At 40.5% G+C, this 22,871-nt stretch overlaps 1 protein-coding gene across 4 annotated transcripts in view; it reads left to right on the top strand.

The window, feature by feature from the left end:
- The first annotated feature begins 3,353 nt into the window (after positions 1–3,353).
- Positions 3,354–22,871, top strand: part of DOP1A (DOP1 leucine zipper like protein A) — a 68,091-nt gene continuing 48,573 nt past the window's right edge. For 3 of the 4 annotated variants that reach the window (XM_064447713.1, XM_064447711.1, XM_064447715.1), the window contains exons 1-5: positions 3,354–3,442; positions 16,845–17,036; positions 18,273–18,454; positions 20,680–20,850; positions 22,445–22,634. In XM_064447713.1, coding sequence (XP_064303783.1) covers positions 16,899–17,036; positions 18,273–18,454; positions 20,680–20,850; positions 22,445–22,634 — 681 coding nt within the window. In that variant the 5' untranslated portion in view covers positions 3,354–3,442; positions 16,845–16,898. The remainder of the gene's footprint in view (positions 3,443–16,844; positions 17,037–18,272; positions 18,455–20,679; positions 20,851–22,444; positions 22,635–22,871) is intronic. The other variant, XM_064447714.1, reaches the window with a different exon arrangement.

Below are 22,871 nucleotides of genomic sequence, written 5' to 3'. Positions count from 1 at the left end.
ACCCACTGTGCCCCCAGAGCTCTGTCTGAGCAGAGGCCCCTGCTAAGCCAGGGCAGGCTCCCCAGTCAGTGCTGGGGACTGTGTCCTGCAGCGTGTCACTGCACCACCACCGACCCCCTGCCTTGTGAACAACCCTCTCTCCACCCTTCCTTGCTACATTACAAGCCTGCCCGAATTCCTCCCAACCCATGTTCACCCAGCTCTTGAATGCTGTCGCACTGCACTTGTACCAAAAGGACCCTTGGCACACACATCTGCTGCTCTGGGGTGAGGCTTCCTACCGCTTCTCAAGAGGTCTTTTATCAAGAGACTAAGCCCACCTTGAGACCCCTGTGTGACCATCCCTTAGCTCATGAGCCCTGTCACTACTGCACAATTCGTCCAGCCCACCGCCCTCACAGTATGTAAGAGGCTGTTGGTGATCTGCATTCAAGGACACCAAGGAAAGAAGCTTTTGCTTTGGAAAAAACCACATTCTTTTGCAATGCTAAGCGTTTACTTTCTATGAAGGTCGCAAGACCTTTTGCGATTGCAGAGAGTTATTTGAACACATGATCTGCAAAGCTTCAAACAAAAAGGCAGACTTGCACATGTTCATTTTATAGCAATTTACTACCTAAGACGTGGTTACTTTGAAGTGATCTTAGTCCTTGGAGTTGGCTAAACCGAGCAGATGTCTTAGGAGAGCTTCAAAGAAGTAAATGGAGTAAGATTAGATGTTGTGGAAAAAATATGGCAGACAATAGTCAGCTAAAATGTCTCAACCAAATATTTCTTTTTTTTTTTACAAGGCGTGAATTTATTCAAGTATTCCAAGATGCAGACTGTACTCTCTACATGCAGTTCTGAGGGTGGTGTTTTGGGATTTTGTCATCTTTGGTTGTTTGCTTTTCTAAGGAAGAAAAATATTTAGTGTACATGGTGGCTTTCATTTCTAATTACTTCACAAACCAATGTACGTTAAACGTATGTTTAACGCAGGTTAAATTGTTCTAAGCAAGCAGGTCACACACCAACCATTAAATCAGCACAATTATAGGAGAATCAACTACTCCTAGTATTAGTAAAAAGGCCTTGGGCCCTCACTTTACAAAGGCTTACACAAGGCTACCAAAGTTATGAATAATCTTAAGTCCTTGCAGGGTGTGAGCTTCATTTATTCAAAAATGCCTGTTATAGGTTTCTCACTATTTCTCCAGTGAAATAATTACACAGAAATAAACATAAATGTACAGAGCAAGTGCACCTAGCCCAGTATTTTTCCTCCAACATCAGTATAAGGAGTTACTATTCAGGAAGAGCTGTGTAGTGGGGTCACTCCCCAGTACTTCCCCTGCATCTCTCATTGCATTGGGGATGCTGGAGGGTCCATCCTTGCCCATTTCCTTCAGTGTCCACTTATGGATGTATTTGCCATCTGTATGAATAATGTCTCCTTGAACCTATGGATAGTGTCTGAGACTCAGCAACTGCTGTCAATACATTCTAGAAATTCATAATCTGCTTTGCAGGAAAGCATTTTCTTTACATGCCTCAGAAATGATCTCCCACTGTTTTCATGAGGTCCCTCCTCATTCTCATACTGTGGAATATAATATGATATGATATGATTATGATTTGGCAGTGATAGGTTAGCGGTTGGACTCGATGATCTTAAGGGTCTTTTCCAACTTTAACGATTCTATGATTCTACGATTCTATAACATGGTCAACAATTACTTTATATCTTGCATGATTTTGTAAATCTTGATCAATCCTTTCCCCTGCCTTCTCTCTCCGTATCAGTCAGTCCCAGCTGTTATTGCTCTGGCTGTGAGGCAGTGACTCCATCCCTCCTCCGTGCTTTCCCCAACTCCTCCACATCCTTCTTGAGCTGTGAAGAACCGATGCAGTCATCCATCCAAGGCTGCGCCAGCATTTCATACAGCAGCCAAATGACTCCCTCTATCTTGTCCTCAATATTCTTCCTGATAACATACAATGTTCTGTGGGGTTTTTTTCATTGCCACTGCACGTAAAGTTGATGAGACAATTTCAAAGAATTGTTTGAGAGCTCAAAGTGGTAACTGCTACTACTAAGTTCAGCAAAAGGAGAGCTTAGAAATCCAGCTGCTTTACAGCGCAGGAGCATGTGAAAGCATGTAGTTACTGAAAGTGTCACCGCTTTTAAACAGCTCCAAAAGCACCACCAGCCCTAGTTAAGAATTAAATCTCAAATGCATTTTCAAAGGAAAATAAATGTAAATGCACCATTTTAATTGGAAATACATGACTTGTAGACTCATACTCGATGCTTCGGGAAACCAGGGGGAATTGTGAGCTTTCCAAAAAGTAACTGTTTCTCACCTACTGAATCCTGGAAGAGTTTAATGAGAAAAGGAATCTCATTTCCTCGTTATTATTATCCCAAGTCTGGAGAATAAATTTAGACTTCATAAAGTGTTGGCTGATAACGTAAGTCACCGAATAGAAGATTTATAAATATTATGAGGTTTTCCCCGGCAATATTTTAGAAATATTTACTGGTCTTCAGACATAGTCTAAAAGATTTATTTTACAAGCTGAATACACTTCTTTTTCCCGCAGTTACTTAAGTCATTTATAACCATAACTGTTTGCTGTTACGAAACCTGCTTAAATTTGAGAACCATAACGACGCCTTTAAAACTAACAGATTGCAGCCAAAGAACCGTGCTCTTTACTTGCTCCTGCAGTGAGAAATTCCTTGTGGTGTCATCCACGCGGGCACCCCACGCACCTTGCTGTGTAATAAGCACTCAAGAGTATCAGTCTCAGCTAATTTTAGAAAATTCTAAATGCAGCTACTACTGATTTAATTGATACACTTTATAAGTATCACCTGCCTTCCATTTTTAGCTGCACTCTGGTTGATGAACTATGAAAGATTAGGCAAAATAAGCGTATGTGTGTACATATATACATAAACTTGTTTTTACTGCATGTGCGTCCACTTGCACGTTGTCCCCACACGTGGCATGGCGACGACGGTACCAGCGAGGCCCTGGGAGCGGCTCCCTCACGGAAAGTCACGGCCCACGCGTACAGAGCCACCTCTCCCCCCGCACGACGTGCGATCCGAACCGGCGGGCGGCGGGCCGCTCCCCGCGCCGCCGCGCGCGCCCGCGCGGGCAAACCAACGGCCGCAACCCACCCGCGCGTGATTCACTGGCGCCCAACACCAAAATAAGGGCGGTTCTGTGCCGGGCGCTGCGCGCTCACGCAGCCGCGCAGGACCGCGACCCCGCGCGCCCCGCTCCGCGCGCCTTTCCGGCGGCGGCCCACCAGGGGGCGCGGCGCGGGGCGGGGCGGGGCGGGGCGGGAGGAAGAGGAGGCGGTGGCGCGCCGCAGTGCACGCCGGGAGCTGTCAGGGCGGCGCGGGGGTGCCGGTGGCGGTCGAGCTCTTCCGGCTCGGGTCCCTCAGGTAACGCCGCTCACCCCGGCGCCCCTTTCCCTCCCTTCCTCCTGCCGGCGCGGGTAGGCTGCGGGGCCCAGCGGTAGCGGCGGCGGCTGCTCCCTTTCTCCCTCCCCATCGCCGCGTTTGGCTCGGGGGGGGGGCGCCGCAGCCGAGCGGGGTCCGCCCCTGTAGCCGAGGCGGCCCTCTCTTCTCCTCTCCCCTCCCCTCCCCGTACCGGGCCGCGGGCACCGCCGGCGAGGGCGAGGCCGGGCCGGACCCGAGCTGGCGTGAGGCGGGGGACAGGTGCCGCGGAGCCTGAGGAGAGCGGTTAGCCCGCTAATTGCTCAGCATCAATTAACCTGCGGTGCCTGGCTCAGCCGGCTGCCGCTCCCCGGTCTGCCCTCCGCTCCCCGGCACGGCGGCGCGGGCCCGGGTGGGTTTCGGGGCTGCGGGGCCTCCCAGGGGAACCCCCCCGTGTCCAGGCCGGGTGCCGCCTGGTTTTCCCCCTCCGTGGAGGGGCCTCCTCAAGGGGACCTCCTCCTCTCTGGAGATAAGCTGAGCGTCGGGCTGCAAGAGCCGCCCGGCTTTGACCTTGAGCGTGCGAGGTCTGCGGGCCCGTTTTGGGTCAGATTCCTGGCTGGCTCGGCTGCGTGAGGTGTCGGGTGGGATGTTTGGAAGGGTGCGTGGGGCATGTGGCTGCCCCTGGTTTGTGTGGTGCAGGCTTAGATCTCATCTGTTGATGCAGAGGTGGCCTCAAACCATGTGATACCCACTTGAAAAGCATAAACATGTGACAGCTTCTGGTCTTAAATGTTTTTTTTTTTTTAGAAATAACATTTGCATACCTGTAATAATAACGACCAGAAAAGTCTAAACAACTTATCTCTTCAAATATCCTAAAATATGCTCATGGGGTGCAGGTTTTGATAAGCTTGTTCTGGGTGACTCAACCCTTGTATTTTTGCTCCTGATTAGCAAGAACCCTTGCACTCCTGCATCTTCTTCCTATATGCCGTAATAGTGAATGTGTTACGGTTCTCAGGTTAACTGTGTAATGTGATGCCTGAATTCCAGCTGTAGGGGTGTGAGGCAGTGGGAAGACTCTATCTAAATAGCAATGGGCTGGATCCTTCCAGGAAATAAGGGGGTCTAATATAAGGTTGAAGATCATTATCTTTCATTTTGTTGCCAGCTTTGGTCTGTCTGCCTTAAATTTTTATGCTGGCCTGGCTGTCACATTTCCTTATTTTTTTGTTTGAAATATTGGTAACTTTTCAAAAACAGGCTGAAATACAGTAGGCCTTTTGCAGGTCTAATAATAGTGCAATGTCTAAATACTGTGATTATCCAAAATGTACAGTCATTTTTAATATAGCAACTATGAATGTCATGTGGAGGAATGCCAATTTGGAAACAGGTGAAATGTCAACAGTATAATTCCTGGTTTTGTTTTAACTGAGATTAGAATAGGCACTTTTGGAAACGAAGCAGCCTGGAAAATTAGAGATTGGGAAGCAGAGACTGCATTTCTGTCTTGTTGAATGTCTTACGTTCCCAACTTGTTGGTAGCACCTGTGACAGTAGATGTTTAAACAGCATCTTGCAAAGACAAGTTATCTTGCATCTTCCATTAGTGGAGTGGCGGTGCGTTTGAGTGGATGGCTATGTGCACAAGTTGGGCCATCTTTATACTGGTAGTGTTTTTCGTGTGTGAAAATACTGGCGTGCTACACTGACCGCTGACTCACTGCACGCACAGCAAGCTACACGGATAAGAATGCAGCCTGTCTGGTGTAAGTGGGCTCGCCTGTATTCCTCTGCCATTGTTCTCCCTTTGAATAAGGGAGGACAATTCCGTGTGTTCATCACTGGCTTAGTTCTCTTGACCAGAGTTACTGCTGTCCACCTTTAGTGTCTTCTCGCTTAGCTGGGAATGGCTGCTTGGGCTGAGCTCACTGGAAATGGTTATTACTATGCTACTTTTTTTTCTTTTTTGCTTTGGTGGAGCTATATTGTATTGAATATGCAGTGTGTAGAAGAGAACCACAAGGAGGTATGAATTGTGTTGCAAAAAACCCTGTTTTGGAAAATGCTGAGAAAAATAGGAGATAGAAAAGAGACTAAGCCAAATTATACCTACTAAAGCATGAAATAGGAAAATGGAAGTAATTTAATTGATTGCACATAAATTGTCTTTCAGATTAATAATTGTGTTGCCCTGACTTGTAGTTGAGAAGAAGTTGAATGGTAAATGGAAACTCCAAGTGATATGTTTCCCTCTGAGCTTGGCGAGAAGGAATAGCACAGGATCAACCATTTTTCCCCAATAACTGAAAAAAGAAATGAGAAGAAAGCACCAAAGAGACTCAGTAAACTTCACTAGTCAACACATCCCTATTTTTATCAGAAACTTGTACTTCAATGTAAGCATAAAAATTATGTAAAGCCAAGGAATGGTGCTTTGCCTAATTTGGTTTCTAGTATCATTTGCAAAAATCAAAGGGAATTTAACCTTGTATTTATGTCTTTTCTGGCTTACTTCTGAGGATAAGGAGAGTGAACAAGTTTTGGTCCAGCCACCATTTTCAGAACAGTCAGAAAAGGATTCTACATTACAAATTCCTTTGAAATCCATCTGCAGAATATGTGAAATCAGATGCATTGTAAAATATAACCACAATCTAGATAATGCATAGGTATACATGTGGCATACGGCACTATTTCAGAATTGAAATCAGAATAAAATTACAGACATAAGTTGAAATTTGAAATGAGTGAATTAGTAATATCTTAGGGCCTCAGGGTATAGTAAAAAAGGAAGCTGGACAAAGTCTTGCCCAAATGCATTGTATTAAAAGGTTGCCTGAGTAAGGCACTGGTAAGGATATGAGAACTTCTGACATGTTGTGAAAGAAATATCAGGTCTGTTTGGTGGCAGAGTGTTAAACTTGCCTGAAGCTACATATTATTAGAACAATGTGTATGGCTGAATAAAAGGTTCATCTAAATCTTCAGTTTTAAAGTTACTGTGAGCAAAGAATAAATGAATGAATGATCAGGCCACCCTTTTTTTATTGTTAAGTTGGTAGATTCTGTGTTAAACCATGTATCGGAATATTTAAAGAGATGTCATAGTGTGAACGCACAGCGCTACCCTGGAAGCAAGGCTTCTCTCTCCGTAGAGGAGAGTTCTGCAAGCGTAATGTAAGACAGCGAAACTCACGTGCGTCCTTTTTTTGGCTGCCAAGCTGAAGAGTGTCCAGAAGTTGGCAAACTCTCTCAAAACAAAGTGTAGTACAAGTCTAAGTTTAAACATAGTCATACTAGTTTGAGCTGTTTTTCATTGTTATGTTTGCTACGGCTTTTTGTGTTTATTCATTTCTTTATTTTAACTGTATTACTATATTAATTGGATTTACTGGCTTGCTGAGAGTAAAAAATAATCAGGAAAGAAAAAGAATACCTCAAGACGAGTGTTCCGTCATTAAATGCTTGGAAAGGATTGGAAGAGGAGAGCTAGCTAGTTAAAAAGGAATTCTTTTCAGAGAAGGTATAGTGGCCATTTGAAGGCATTAGGCTGAAACACACAAAAGTGAAAATAAATTGCAGTTTATTTTAGAAAGCTTGTCTTGTTACTGTGCTCAGACACCTGGAGAGAAGGTAACTAATTTGAAATCATGTACTTATTAATCGTTGCTCAACAAGGAGGGCAGTAGCCCCAAAGCCTAGTCAGTGTGTGTGAGCGCGAGAGCTGGGCAGGCAGGAAAAGCGCACAGCTCAGTGGTGGCAGGTGGTGCAGGAGCCAGGGGGAGGGTGCAGTTGCACTCACACCAGAACATGCTCCTTTTCTCCTTGCTAATGATTTTTCCAACCCATCAAACTTATGTGGTTACCATGGATTTAGCTATGTCGGACAAATACCTTCCCTATTCTGTTTAGAGTAATCCAAACAGCCTTAGTTCTAATATGTGTCTCAGGATCTTTTTATGAAGGTGGAGAAATTGCTAACTGTGTGATGTTGCAGGTTTGGTTATGGATAGCTGAAAAAAGGCCCTACCAACCCAGGGCGCAAGGCACCATTTTTCAGCATGGTAACAGTTTGTTTTGGTCCAGGGAACAGTAGGTGATATGCTATATACAATGTTATACTTAATTTCTGAGTAAGGTTTTTGTGTTTCTGTTTGACTTGGCTTTGTGAAGTGGCTGACTCCAGGAGGTTACATTTCATATACATATATATATATAAAATAACCTTAAATGTTCTATTCTGCATTTGGGGTTGTTGGGATGTCAGCCTGAACACTGAAATGAAGATTATTAAAACAATGCCTTTACCCAGATGGATTACATTTCCTTGATGGATGCATTGATGCTATAATATGGGTATAAAGATGGTAACTCTGTGAGCTGAGATGAAATGGAGTTTAAGGAGGAGACCCTCTGCAAACATGTCAAGAGTGCAGGTTAAATTCTAGGTGTGTTTTTTCCTTCAAATGAATTTCTTTATTCAAATGAGTAAGAGGTAAATAGTGACCAGTTCTAGATCTAGGTTGAAATATTGGTTGTTCAAATACAGTGGTCAACAAAGGGAAGAAAGGGACAAGAAATGTACTTGTGTGTATTGAAGGATAACAACAAATGCAAGGAAGCATTTCTGCATTTTTCTGTTGTGTTATTCTGACCTAAATTGCCATCTGTTTTTTAATAAGATGTTTAAGATATTTTGCATAATTTAAAATAAGCATGGATATCTGTAGCTTTGATTTTTTTTTAAATATTAAATGCATGTTTATTAAGTTATAGTATAGTAGATGGATAACTAAATGAATCATTTGTTGCTAGAAAGTTAAAAATATGGGAAAATATTATTTTAGGAAGAAGAAAGTATCTTCAGTTAATGGTTAACCTGAGTTGTAACAAAGAAGATGCAAATCATTATCTTTCATTTGCTGAGTGACATAACTGTAGATCTGTGAAATCTGAATGTCTGATTTGATCTCAAGAAGAATATATTTTAAATGCAGAAACTAGTGAAAGTAAGGTTCTAGCATTTGTGTAGTGCAAGAGGGCTTAACTCTAGAAAAGATCATGTCTGTTATCATAGAATGGTTTGGGTTGGAAGGGACCTTTAAAGATCATCTAGTTCCAGCCCTCCTGCCACAGGCAGGGACACCTTCTACTAGACCAGGTTGCTCAAGGCCCCATCCAGCCTGGCCTTGCATACTTCCAGGGATGTGGCATCCACAGCTTCTCTGGGCAACTTGTTCCAGTGCCTCACCACCCTCAGAGTGGTGGTTTCTTCCTTATATCTAATCTAAATCTACCCTCTTTCAGTTTAAAGCCATCCCCCCGTGTCCTATCACTAAATGCCCTTGTAAAAAGTCCCTCTCCAGCTTTCTTGTAGGCCCCCATCAGGTACTGGAAGGCCGCAATAAGGTCTCCCTGCAGCCTTGTCTTCTCTAGGCTGAACAACCCCAACTTTCTCAGGGTGTCTTCGTAGGAGAGGAGCTCCAGCTCTCTGATAGTCTTCATGGCCCTCCTCTGGACTCACTCCAGCAGGTCCATGTCCGTACGTTGGAGGCCCCAGATCTGGGTGCAGTACTCCACATGGGGTCTCACCAGAGCTGAGTGGAGAAGCAGAATCACCTCCCTCAACCTGCTGGCCACACTTCTTTTGATGCAGCCCAGGACTATGGTTGGCTTTCTGGGCTGCAAGCACACACTGCCTGGTCATATTGAGCTTCTCATCAGGTCGCATGGACTTGTGCACATTCAGGTTCCTTAGGTGGTCTTGAAGCTGATCTTTTCCTGCAGTGGGTGGTTCTTCATTCTCCCAGTCCCTGCCTTTGCTTTCTGTGACTTGAGCAGTGTGGCTTGAGCACTTGCCCAGTAAAGACTGAGGCAAAGAAGTCACCGAGTACCTCAGCCTTCTCTATATCCCAGGTAACAATGTCTCCTGTTTCCTTCCAGAGAGGGCCCACATTTTTCCTAGTCTTCCTTTAATAACCAGCGTACCTGCAGAAGCTTTTCTTGTTGCCCTTGATGTCCCTGGCCAGATTTAATTCTGTCAGGGCTTTAGCTTTCCTAACCTGATCCCTGGCTGCTTGGACAATTTCTCCGTATTCCTCCCAGGCTACCTGTCCTTGCTTCCACCCTCTGTAGGCTTCCTTTTTGTGTGTGAGTTTGTCAAGGAGCTCCTTATTCATCCATGCAGGCCTCCTGGTATTTTTTGCCTGATTTCCTCTTTGTTGGCATGCATTGCTGCTGAGCTTGGAGGAGGGGATCCTTGATTATTAACCAGCCTTCTTGGGCCCCCCTTCCCTCCAGGGCTTTCTCCCATGGTACTCTGCCAAGTGGACCCCTGAAGAGGCCAAAGTCTGCTCTCCTGAAGCCCAGGGTAGCGAGCTTGCTGTGCACCCTCCTCGCTGCCCTAAGGATCTTAAACTCCACCATTTCATGGTCACTGCAGCCAAGGCTGCCCTTGAGCTTCGCATTCCCCACCAGCCTGCCCTTGTTGGTGAGAACAAGGTCGAGCATAGCACCTCTCCTTGTTGGCTCCTCTGTCACATGGAGAAGGAAGTTATCATTAATGCATTCCAGGAACCTCCTGGATTGCTTATGCCCTGCTATGTTGTCCCTCCAACAGATATTGGGGTGGTTGAAGTCACCCATGAGGACCAGGGCTTGTGAATGTGAGTGCTCCTATCTGTCTACAGAGGGTCTCATCTGCTTGGTCTTCCTGGTCGAGTGGCCTGTAGCAGATCCCCACTATAAAGTCATTTGTCCCTGTCTTCCCTTTAATCCTGACCCATAAGCTCTTAGTCAGCTGCTCATCTGTGCCCAGGTGCAGCTCCGTGCACTCCAGCTGGTCACTGACATAGAGGGCAACACCCCCTCCTCATCTCCCCTGCCTGTCCTTCCTAAGAGCCTGCATCCTTCCATTCCAACTGAGTATCACATTGTCACTTGAGCACCTTGTTTGTTACTACAATGCTTTCATTGGCTAGCGTGTATTTAGTTTGCTTTATTCAGATTTTTTAAATTAATTTTGACCTGTTAGATGTGGCTAAAATAATTATTTGGCATTAAGGCAAAGATAATTTTGACAGAGGAAAGCTTTTACTGCTTTATTACAGCAGTGCTTGGAGGTCCCTGTAGTGAGCAGGGCTGCTTTTTCCCTCGTACTTTGCCACAAACAGTAAGACAGTCCTGAGTATTATGCAGTCACAGTGCACAAGGGTTTGAAGAAAAGGAATCAGTAGTGTTTTGTTGGTGGGTCTGGAATCAAAATCAAAATTTCAGTCTAATATGTCAAACTTTTTTGTTTGCTATTATATACTGAAAAGCTGTAATAAAATAGAAGTGAGTAGAGGGATTAAAATATCATCCTAAACACTGTTTTTAATAGGCAATTGGAAAAGATGTATATTTACCAACGAGAGTGAGAAGTCTTTGGTCACTTTCTTCTCCCCTTCGATAGACAGATAGACATAGATTTGATACTTCTGTACTTCTGAAAAATTATGCAATTTATTCTACAGCAAATACATTCACTTAGAGGTTGTTCATATTTATAGATTGTTTTCTTAAACAGTGAATAGAGAAGTTGATTGCTGAGAAGGCTTGTTATACATTCCTTATGAATTTTTAAGCTTGTTACTTGTTCTTTCTGAGCTCATGTTTGGTGTAAGTCAAATTTTGGAATACCATGAAACAGCAATAACAGAAAGAACATTTTAGGTACCTTATGTATGTCTGACAGACTATGCTCAGTGGTAGACTTAATTTTATTCCAGTTGTCTTTCGTCTGTGACTTCCCATATATGCAAAAGAAGAAAAAGTGTACTTAGTTTCTTTTTACTGACCACTTGGGTTTTTCTGTGTGATAATAAACATAAATAACATGTTTTGTAGATCCTAAAGCCAGGAGGGAGCGCATCCACTGGGGTACCTAATCTAACCTCTGCAGTACAAGCTGTAGGTTTTCTCTCATTTAATTCTTGTTCAAATGAAAATCACTCTCAGTAAAACATCTCATGTTAACTTAGAAGTTGTCAGTATGGGCAATGCACAAATTGTTATGCTGATTTAATTTAATTTTGTCATGGAAAGGAATTTAAACACCTAAAGCAGTGTCATTTTTTTTATGTGGACAAATGTAATAAGCTGTTTCAACTTCTGAATTTTGGCTGGGTAGAGAAGTGTATTGGGAGTTATTAATCACAATATTAAATCTTAAGTGCTCTATTCTGTTGCAGGATACTAATGAGATCATGGCTAATTATAGTTAATTATACAGTCTGGGTTTTTTGTTTTGTTTGGCTAAGTTGTTTTTTTTTTAATCTTTCATGACTCTACTGAATAGCAATTGGCAAAATAACAAGCTCAAACAGTTCTTATACTTCAGAAGACATTAGAGATGCCTCTATGAAAAATTCTGAAATAAGAGAACTCTGTAGAAAGTCAATTTAGAAATAGAGCAATTAGCTGTAATTGGAAGGTCTATATCTTTGGTGATAAAAGAACATATGTATTTCCAACATTTGATTTTTATCATAGGAGACTAGCCTGGGATTTGCCGTATTTGTTTCGTTATTCATGCTTTTAAATGCTTCTGAGGGGAAGCAAAGCATAATAAATTACCAAATTACATGGCTTCTGTTTTCCATGTATTCAAATCTGTGTTTGTATTAAGTCTATTTTAATAAAAATGTTTTTCTGCAGTTACCAGCTTGGTATGTGGGCACTGTACACAGCTTAAAAAGCAATAGCTCAGTACTGTGAAATTTGAATTTTTTCTCATCTGCTTTTTAATTATCTATTCGTTCTTTTACTGTACGTTCCATACCCATGCTTGAAACAGTAAACAATTTTAGAAAAGCCTTGAAATACTGCAATGCTGAAACTCTGAGGAATTCAAAGGGAGCAAGTTTGTGAGCTCAGGTTCTTACAGTACTTGGGACAATCTTGAGAATTCTTGAAGTGACATGATGTACGCAGATTTGTGCTCCATAGCAGTCGGCCCCTTGACCTGTACCAGAAAGCGACCATTTCAGTACTGCACATTGGTGTGAAACAGAGCAATTCTGTGAGGCTTGAAAAATGTAGGACTGGAACAGTAGCAAATCAAACCGGAAGAGGAGATTTGGGGTACAACAGATACTGGAGAGCTTATGAATCGCTGGGAAGCCTTATAACCTTGTGATTAAATTGAGACATAATCTAGATGAAAGCTGCTTTTATTGAATAAGTGTTGATGAAGCTGCTGTTGTTCTCAATCAAGTTTCTTTAGCTTCAGTGAAAGCCATTTAGAGCCTCTTAAACAGGTTAATAGTTTGTGTTGATGTGAGATAGAAGACTCTTAGGCACATGAATTGTGAAGGATGAGCATTTGCCATAGCAGGATCATCTTAACACGACTCAGAAGAAAACCAATATCACCTCATTGATGAAACGTATTGAAGGCTGCTCTGTGAATACACTATACACAAGCCCCAGCAAAAGGAGATACTCAGCTGCAGGCAACTGCTTTCCTTGTCAAAGTCATGCTCAAAGACTTTACAGGCATCCAGGAATATCCAGAATTGTGTGGTGTCTGTTTTTCAATCCCCATGAGAAGGTGAAGTGGAAGGTAGTGTCAAGACCTACTTCTGCAATCACGATTTAAATGTGGTTTTATGAAGTATTTTGAAAGAGTGTAGCACTTCTTAGGTAGTTTCTTCTTCATTGGTAATAAGCCTTCTGCTCAGACATCCCCATTTGCTTTTTGTCATCCATTAAAAAGAGGCCTGGTCGTCTAACAGATCAATGATTACCTATGTCCAGACTCATGAGAGTGGCTGAACCTTCAATCTGAGAAGGCTGTCTCATTTCATTAACGTATGCCAAAAGGGAAAAAAAGAACCCAAAGGATGGTGTTCTTCCTACCTTTGTTCAAACAGAGAAATTAATAAAGAGCATGATAGAAACAAGAAAAGATTAAAGGCTGTACTTTGGAATATCTTCAGGCTAAACAGAAAGTAAGTCTTGTAGGACAAGTATATTTTTATGTATGAGTGCTAATAAAAATGGGCATTCCTGTAGTTTCAATGATCTTTGAATAAAAATAGTGCCAGGTTTATAAAAATAATACATAATATTTACATAGTATCTTCTCTGCATCCCTGGCTTATTTGGAAGATAAATTGTTTAGAGTAGAGACTTCATTGTGGGAAAAATATGCAAGAAATTTTCTCTCCCTGTAACTTCAAACTGTATAAAACTTTTTGTTTAAGAAAGAAAAATGAGACCATAACCATAGAGTAGTAAGAAAACAGAGTATACAAAACTTCATAATTATTAAATTCACTGATAACATACGGATAAATGTAAATATCAATTATTTGACTAGAGTTAGTTCATGAGTATCAGCTGGCGTGTGATAGATTTGTTTAAAAGCATAGGTTATTCAGTTAAAATTCTTAATGTTTTTAAAAGGAGAATGTTCTGATCAGTGTGTAAGTCAAAAAAAAAAAAAAGAAAAGCTACCTGTTTAACCCTGTGTTCCTGCTGGTTTTGTATAACCTTTGATAATACTGAATCAGTCCACTCTCAGCTTTCAGGTTTTTCAAGCACTTGAGGAAGAGAGAGACCTGTTTTCCACTCAGCCATAAGTGGTTGCATTTATGCTTTAGCTGGATTAAAAAAAGGGTGTTGATGCTTTCTTCACTCAGAAAGCATTATTCACTGTGTCAAGTTCTTTCTCCATCCTTTGTGCCTGGAAAAATGAGAATTGTGCTGCTTTTGTGTGTTGGCCCTTTCTTCTTTAGTGTTAATACTTTATTTTTGGAGATCAGACATTGGCGGTTGTACGACTGTCTCTTTGAGAAATACGTTGGCATTCTACAGCTTTTTCAAAGCAAGCATGGTCTTTTTCTGGACTTAATCCAAAGGAAGATGGTTATTATAAAATGAAAAACATAAAATACTTTTTAAAATAAAAGGTGAGATCTAAGTGCTTTACGCCAGTGGGATATCATGAAATCTATCAATTTGGCACCTAGAATATTTTTTTAAGTAATAGTTTGCATTTCTGTGCCACCTTGAAGACAATCTGTCATTATTAGTCTGCCATCAGAATCAAGAGTGCAAAAGGTTTGTAGTTCTTGGCCTTTTTATTCACTCCTGCTATCCCAGTTCTTTCTTCCTTTTGTCCGTCCCTTTCTTGTTTTTCGTCTTTTTTGCAACTTTTCTTACAATGCTGAGAAACCAGGAGGTGAGCAATATGAGAAAGATAGTAATAATGATAAAGAAAATATTAATGAGGAATTTTGTTTGTTCTGTAGAAGAAAAGATAAATGTGATGATGGCAGAGAAGAGGCTTGTCTGGCACCTTACATGTGCCCACATGTGAAAGATTAGGGGTGAGGGGGTTCTTGAAGGTCCCTCTCTGCCATGCAGGCTGGCGATGTGCTGCTTTGAAGCATCACTTTTTTAATGTTCTTTGAGCACTATAAAAAAAAAGAAGTTTGGGAGGATTAAAGTTGGGTTCTTATCAATTTATCTTCAGAAGCACCTGCTAATTAAAGGAACAAAACGGAGGGAGCAAAAATCTGCCAGAGCACTTTGTGATAAACTTGATAAGATTACAAGCATGAAGTTTTGAGCCTGATTTACTACTCTCTTAATTTGGAGATGTCAGTTTTCTTCATTTTAGCTTTTGGGATGCTGAAAAGTTAAAACAGTACTAATAGTGACGTAGTTCGTAGGTTTTGGTTGCTTCAAGAACATGGCAAGGAGTTGGCCTTCAGGTAGCTGAAAATACTGGGTAACCAGTCCTAGGATTTTACGTTGTTCAGGCTGTGTTAAGTCCTTATGAGAACTCTTGATAAAGTTATTAAATAGCAGCTTCCTAGCCATTTTTGGGAGAGCACTATTTGAAGGGCGGGGTGGATAGAGTACAAAGCAAAGATATTTGTGTCCATATAAAATATCTGCCTTTTATCATATATGATCAATTTAAAATAAGTGTTCATATTTTTACTGCACCTTGCACAACGGGAGTGTATTTATTACATGAAGTAATACAAGTTGAATTGTTAGTCTTTTCTGATTGGTCTAAAAACACTTAAACTTTTTGCTGAGCAGAATTTGAAGATAAGTGTTTTTATCATCTCCATCAACTATAGAACCACTAAAGATCAGAATGTCGCTTATGTCTGCCCATTCTTCTGCTCTGCTATTTCATAGGCATTATTCATTTCAAACAGTCCAGCTGTTTTGTCATATTACTGCTCACTGGGAATAGGGGCCAATGTTGCATGTTCTCCAGTCTTTTTGGATGGGCTCACTGAGGCTGCTGTTTTCAGTGTGACTCTACTTATCGTATGTGGTAGACTGACGAATACTGTTTTTTTTTTTTTGTAAGTGTTCCATGTTTTGCTTGGGTTTTTTGGTCTACCAATCTTCAGCACACAATTTTGTTCCCATTTTCCTTTAATCAAGCCAGAAGAGAGCAGTATCTGCTGAGTGTGAAGTCTCTTCTGAAGCTGAGTATCAGAGAGAACTGCCAAAAGACCCCAATTAAATGGGACACACAAGCTGCCTTTTTCACAGTTGTGCTACAATAGGATTTCCCATTATGAGTGGTAATTGCTTGGAGTTAAAGTAGCTTTAAAAACATATTTCTTTTTAATAGTGATTGAATTTAATGAAATAAATAGTTTATGGCCTATAAAAGTACGAGGTGATGTTTCTGGAACTAAGATGTCTTAATTACTTGGTGTAGACTACCATGTGATGAAAATATACAGAGCAAATTGCAAAAGCCTCTGATTACAGAACACGGGTAAACATATACTTTTGTGCGTGGATGATAATATAAAAGCAGATTTGCGTCATCAAATTAGAATATCAGGTCTTGTAAAAGGCAGTGGTGATGCATAAAAGTACTCTTGAACAGTGTGTGACTATTGTATGTGTCCTTCATTCTTGTCTTCTGCCCGGAAGTGATACAGAAAGATTGGTGTCTTCTGTTTTCAGAAGGCCTGATCTGTGCAAAGGTATTTTTCTGGTGATGAACCTAGAGGAGGGAAAAAGAAAATACAAAATCCCTTTGTTACATTGTTTAGAACAAACAGTACTTTTTGGGGAGGGACAGGGCATTAATTTTCTAGGGTTTTTTTGTTCATTTGGGGGGGGGGGGTGTGTGTTTTGGTTTTGGGTGGGTTTTTTTTCTTTAACAGGACTTGATTACAAACATAGTTTTCTGGAACTGTGTTAAATATTTGTATGCAATACACTAGCATTTGTTTAGGATTTGCTGTAAACTGATTTCAGATTGATAGTTTGTAATGCCTTTGAGGAAAACGTAGTGCTCTTTATACAAAATTGGTTTAATAATGTCTTTGGAAACAGTGATTCAGGGATTTTAATTTCTTATTTTGAACAGGTAATGTCTGTACATGAATTGCAAGCTAGTCTCTAGTGGGGACACAGTGGGAGGATGAACACGGAGGAGCTGGAGCTACTGACTGATTCCAAGTACAGAAACTATGTAGCAGCTGTTGACAAAGCACTGAAGAACTTCGAATATTCCAGTGAATGGGCAGATTTAATATCGGCACTTGGAAAGCTAAACAAGGTATGCCTGGCAGGTGCTCTTGGAAAAGATTGAGGGACTGACAAAGGGTACTGGTGTAAAAATACAGAAGTGCAAGGTTCTAGCAGTCTAACAGTTGCAAACATTCTAGGAGTCTGAGCCAAATGCTGGGTGTGTACAAGGAGCAAACAAATCAAATGCCTTTCTAAGACTTAAGTTGAATCCTTTCTAACTGTAAGTGAAGGGAAAAGTTATTTACATTTCTATTGGAAATAAATGCAACGTCTTTTTTATTGCTAACATTTACTTCTAATGTCATTCACTGTTATTGAAAGAGTGTGAAAAATAGTAGCCAGTATAAATAACAGCAATATTCTTATGAAGCATCAGTTATAAAATGGGGCTCAAATTCATTGACCAGAGAATGGTACTGTTCTGATTTGTTTTAACAGTTAATAAATTGAATGTGTAATATCAGTGATCTTTAATAGCAGTTTACAAATGAATACAGACCCTGATACATGTAAAAAATCTTGTTCTAATCAGTCCTATGTGTTTCTAGGGATCTTCAGTCAGGGTCATGGAGTTCTCTTTGCGCACATGTTTTACCAATGTGAAGCTTTGTAGAATTTGGTATAGAAAATTACAGGTCTGAATAATTTACATTCTACCCTTTAAACTTTGTGGGAAATCAGGAATGGCAGTACAGTTGGCAATGCCAATGGCATAATTTCTTTGTGTAAACTCCTATTTCTTTAATATCTTTTGATTGTAGCAGTTCTTGCTGTATGTGTGTGCAAAGTGAAGGCTATGATACTGGGAAAGAAAAGCCTAAAGATGTAAAAGCAACTCTGTGTTCCAGTCCTGAAGTGATTATATAGTTTCAGCTAGTGGTAAAGTTTTGCGTATTGTCTCACTCTGTGACGGTAAAGTTATCCCAAACTCATGGCCCACAGTTTAATAGTCCTCTTTGAGCTACTGGCAGTTGATTTGAACAAATGGAGATAGTAATTTTTGCCCTCAAAAGGATGAGTAAAATGAAATGGACAAGCTGTAAGTAAGTTTTAAATGCCTTGGCAATTCCACCTATGGCAAGTGTACAAGTGAAAGGCATTGCAAAGTAAAAGCTCCACAGTATATCTTTAAAAGTTTTTTTTCCTTGTATTGTGACCCAAGTATGTGTTGTGACTTACTGTGTTCAAGAACTCCTTTATAAAATACGCATTTGATGTTTAAGTTGTTTTGTGCTGTTTTTCTTAAATGTGTTGATTTTATCAGGTGCTACAGAACAACGCAAAGTACCAGGTAGTACCGAAAAAGCTGACTATAGGCAAACGCTTAGCGCAATGTCTTCACCCAGCTTTGCCGGGAGGGGTTCATCGGAAGGCACTTGAAACATACGAGATCATTTTCAAAATCATTGGGCCCAAGCGTTTGGCCAAAGATCTTTTCCTCTACAGGTACAATAGTTTAAACATCTCCTTTCCAAATGCGTAATTGAGATGTTTTTGGTTTCCTGCATTTTATATTAATATTGCTTTGTTACCTAGCAAGAATCAATCTGTTTGTTTCCCTCATGTTACTGATGCTTGTGCAGTACTCTTCTCCTGAATATTGTATATCAGAAGATAACCAGATCACCGAAACTTTTAAGAATCAACTTTAGTGCTAGAAAACCTGGAATTTATTATTTCTTCATTGAAATAAACAAAGCTTTGTGTATGTATGTACAGTAATTGAAGTGTTAATGCTTACTGCAATGTATTCACATTATGTTTTTCTGTTGTAATTTAAATGGAAAAGAATTTGAGTATGGTTTATTGCAAGAAGCTTTGTCTTCCAAGCAATCAAATCAACAGAACAGAAAGACTGTCTGCTTTGTAGAATGGGGGCAAGTACAAAATTTTTCTCACTGTCAGTCTTTAGAACTGATGATAATGAAAAGGAAGGATAACCCTGAAAAGTAAGTGTAGTGAAAATATACTGATTCCTAAAACACCAGTAGGTTTTTGGTTGACAGGGACAGGCAGGACGTTAAGCTATTTACTATATTATGCATAGAGGGATGTGTGCATATGTGTATACACAATCACACAGGGTTCTTAATCTTTAGCTGTCCCCGGAGATTAAAATTTCATGGGTTTGAGAAATAGTGGAATGAAATAGAATTCTGTTTAGGTAGCAAAGGTGTGTATTAATGCTTAGAAAGAAATTGTATGCCTTAACATCAGCTATTCTTTCTTGCATTGTCAAGATGTTTATATATAGTTATGTTCAATGCGGTGGGAGGGGAGCACCTCAGTGCTGTTTTCACATGTTTTTAAAGATTCTGTGAACTCATAGCTCATGTTTTGCTTGTGCAGTGATTCAGTAGATGCAATATCTTGTTAACTATAAGTTCTAGGATAGTGGAAAATGCTACCCTGTGTAATGTAACTAAAAGCCATTGTTACTGATGCTTAGGAGAACACTGACATTCAGATTAAGGCACTATCAAAGATTCCAGTATTTTTCATGAAAGCAGAATGACAGTGTCTGAACATCAAATCTTGAAGGATGAGTAAGTAGCTGTACAAAGAAAGACCGTGGGGTAGTGTGCTGGCTGTTGAACAAAAAGACATTGTCTGCAGAAAAAAGAGACCAATTGACAATGGCAAAGCAGTTCTTCTAGATAGGTAAAGGCAAAAAAAATTTTACAAACTTTTCTGACTTTAGAAAGATCTTTTTTTTCCCCTGTAACGTGAATGACATTATATCCACAAATATTTTTTTGTTTGGTTTTTAATAGGAGATTTGTAGGTGTATATGTTAGTATCCTTGTTCTCAAACTTAACCTTTTTTTACTGTACTTTCATTTTCTTCTTCATGTGTCAGAGGTCTTCTGACCTGAGTCCTCAGCAATTTTGAAAATTGTAGTTGTGTTCACATGACTTTGATTCTTTGTACTGTTTGTAATAATTTATGATATTTAGTAGTAATAGCAAAAATGTTTTTAGTATGTAGGTAACTCCTCCTTAGCTGATCACATTTGTAACTTCTGTGAACTAACACATTCATAGTAATCTCAAAACATACTTCCAATTTTTTCAATCCTTTAAATGCTACATCATGAACAGTGGGTTTACTGTTAGAGAATCTGTTTTCAGACTGAATTTCTGAAGTTAACATATACTTTGTTGTTACTTAACAGTATAAATGTCTTAAATTTTATCTTTAGGTTACTTGGTGAAGTAAAATATCATTATTTTTCTCCTTACAGAAAAGTATTTCTATGTTTCCTCAAATGTTCTCATCCATTTTTGTTTTTTCTTAAGTGCAAAGACAGTGTATTTTTAAATACATTTTCCATTGTGGTGTAGTGTGGCATGGGCAAAATTAACATTTTTGTCTTGCAGAGATGCTTCTGGTTTACCATATTTGTTTTATTGGTGAAAGACACAGTCATCTCTGGGTCTTCAGTGCTTGCTATCACAATACTAATAATACTCATAATATTAATCATGACATACTAACCTGTCAATCTGGAATTCAGTCATATTGTGTGGTGGTCTATGCCTGTGCAAAATTCTAAGATGAAAGCCTGATACTTACAACTATACTGGGCTTGCCTGTAACAGTCTTAAGGTATAAATGAAATTCTCACATGAGAAGCTTCCTAAAAAAAGATAAATCTTATTTTTTGCAGTTCTGGACTATTTCCACTCCTTGCCAATGCTGCTATGTCTGTCAAGCCAACATTATTGAGTCTGTATGAGATCTATTACCTCCCTTTGGGGAAAACATTGAAACCAGGACTGCAAGGACTGTTAACTGGGATTCTGCCTGGGTTAGAAGAGGGGTCAGAGTATTATGAACGGTAAGGATAGCTATGTTAATAAAGTGATATACTTGATTTGGGGTGTTTGGGGTTTTTTTTGCTGCAACTTTTCATTAAATAAATGTATGTGGATTTTTTTTTTCAGATAGGTGGCATTAAATTTCATCCAGTCATATTAATTGCAATTAAATAGTATGGGAGAAGATTCTTAATATTAATTATGATAAATTCTGTTAGTTGTTCCTGTTATTGAAAGGGAATTGACATTAAGTAGACTTAGTGTTATATGTCGGTCTCTTCTCCCATGTAACAAGTGACAGGACAAGAGAAAATGGTCTCAAGTTGTGCCAGGGGAGGTTTAGACTGTATTTTAGGAAGAATTTCTTCAGCAAAAGGGTTGTCAAGCATTGGAACAGGCTGCCCAGGGAAGTGGTTGTCACCATCCCTGGAGGTATTTAGAAGATGTGTAGATGTGGTGCTCAGGGACATGGTTTAGTGGTGGACTTTGTAGTGTCAGGTTAATGGTTGGACTCGGTGATCTTCAGGGTTTTTTCCAACCTAAACAATCGTTTATGATTCTTGTTATGGATTGGGATATGTAACATGTTAGAACATGCTGCGTGTTTCTTTTCCATAGGTTTCCTCTAAGGAAGTACTGCCACATTATTCCTGGTCTAAAATACATACCTTAACTGGATTTAAGATAACAAACAAAGCATCTAGCATTAATATTTACTCGTTATGATGTCTAAATTGTCATTAAACCACCTATGTAAGAGGCAGCAATAATCCACTTATCTCGATAGATTATTACACTATTTCTAGCAGGGTGGCCTGGGAGGTAATAGCTCTTCTTATCCAGCAAGCCTAAGCCCTGGTTAAGTTCTCCTGACTGAGGTGTCTGGGGTGCTGGGGTAGAATCCTAACATATTAAAGGATGAAGTTACACTCCAAGGCTTTGAGTTCTTGGAATTGTTCACCTGGTCACGTATTCTTGATATTTCCAGCTTGAGAAGCTAGAGTTTTCACATCTTGTATGTGAAGAGCAGTTTAACGTCTTCTTCCATTTTTGTGTAGGTAGATAAAAACAGTGTGGTTGGCATCACTACAGCAGGGAACCAAGGGCTAGTCAGCTTGCCTCCTGGGGCCTGCCACAGGGTGTAGAGGGGCTGCCACATAAGTGGGGAGAAATGAGGACAGGGGAAGGGATCACTTGTGCTCAAAGAATGGTGGTATTACTATGCCCTGTTACTGCCAGAAGTGCTCAGTGCAAGGAATGAGAGGGCAAAAGCCTTGGTTCTTTTCTTCAGTAGCTCTGATTTCCTGCTGTGTCTCTGAAACCTCTGTCTGTAGCAACACTTGGCTTTAAGTAGCAGATGAGGGAGTTATTTGGCACTTTGAACATAAGGAGAAGCCGTAGGCAGGCAGAAGCGTTTTGCGAGCCAGGCTGGCCCACACACTTGCTAGCGATTGCTCTCTTCAGGCTGCATTATAAGGTTCAGTGTATAATTGGGGCTTCTATTGGCCCCTCAAAGTTCTGACCTTCCTGCAACAATCTATATTTATTAAAATTGGGGGCAGCAGCAAGGGCTGTGATAAATGCCATAATTCAGCTGACTTGATTCTACTGCAGAACGAACACACTGTTAGAGAAGGTTGCCTCAGCTGTGGATCAGTCGGCGTTCTACAGTGCTCTCTGGGGTAGCCTCCTCACCAGCCCTGCAGTTCGCTTGCCTGGGATCACCTATGTCCTCTCCCATTTGAACAGGAAGCTTTCAATGGAGGATCAACTCTACATAATTGGCAGTGACATTGAATTAATGGTAAAGTTTTGTTGGAACGTATTTATTTAAATGACAGTATACTTCGGGGAAGGGGTTTAGGTGCTCTATCTTTGAACATAGCCTTTGACGAGATAAAAATGCACGTTTATTATAGTTCCGGTTAAGCTGATGTTTTTCTGCGTGATTAGCATAGCAAAGCTGAGTTAATGTTTCAGAAATGCTTAGATTCTGTATAAAACTTTCTATTGATGACATACTTCAGTTAAAAGTGGTTGA

Source organism: Phalacrocorax carbo, chromosome 3 (assembly GCF_963921805.1).
Source record: "Phalacrocorax carbo chromosome 3, bPhaCar2.1, whole genome shotgun sequence".
NCBI classification, from domain to species: Eukaryota; Metazoa; Chordata; class Aves; order Suliformes; family Phalacrocoracidae; genus Phalacrocorax; species Phalacrocorax carbo.
Note: the sequence above shows the minus strand (reverse complement) of the source record. Positions and strands in the feature narration are given on the sequence as shown.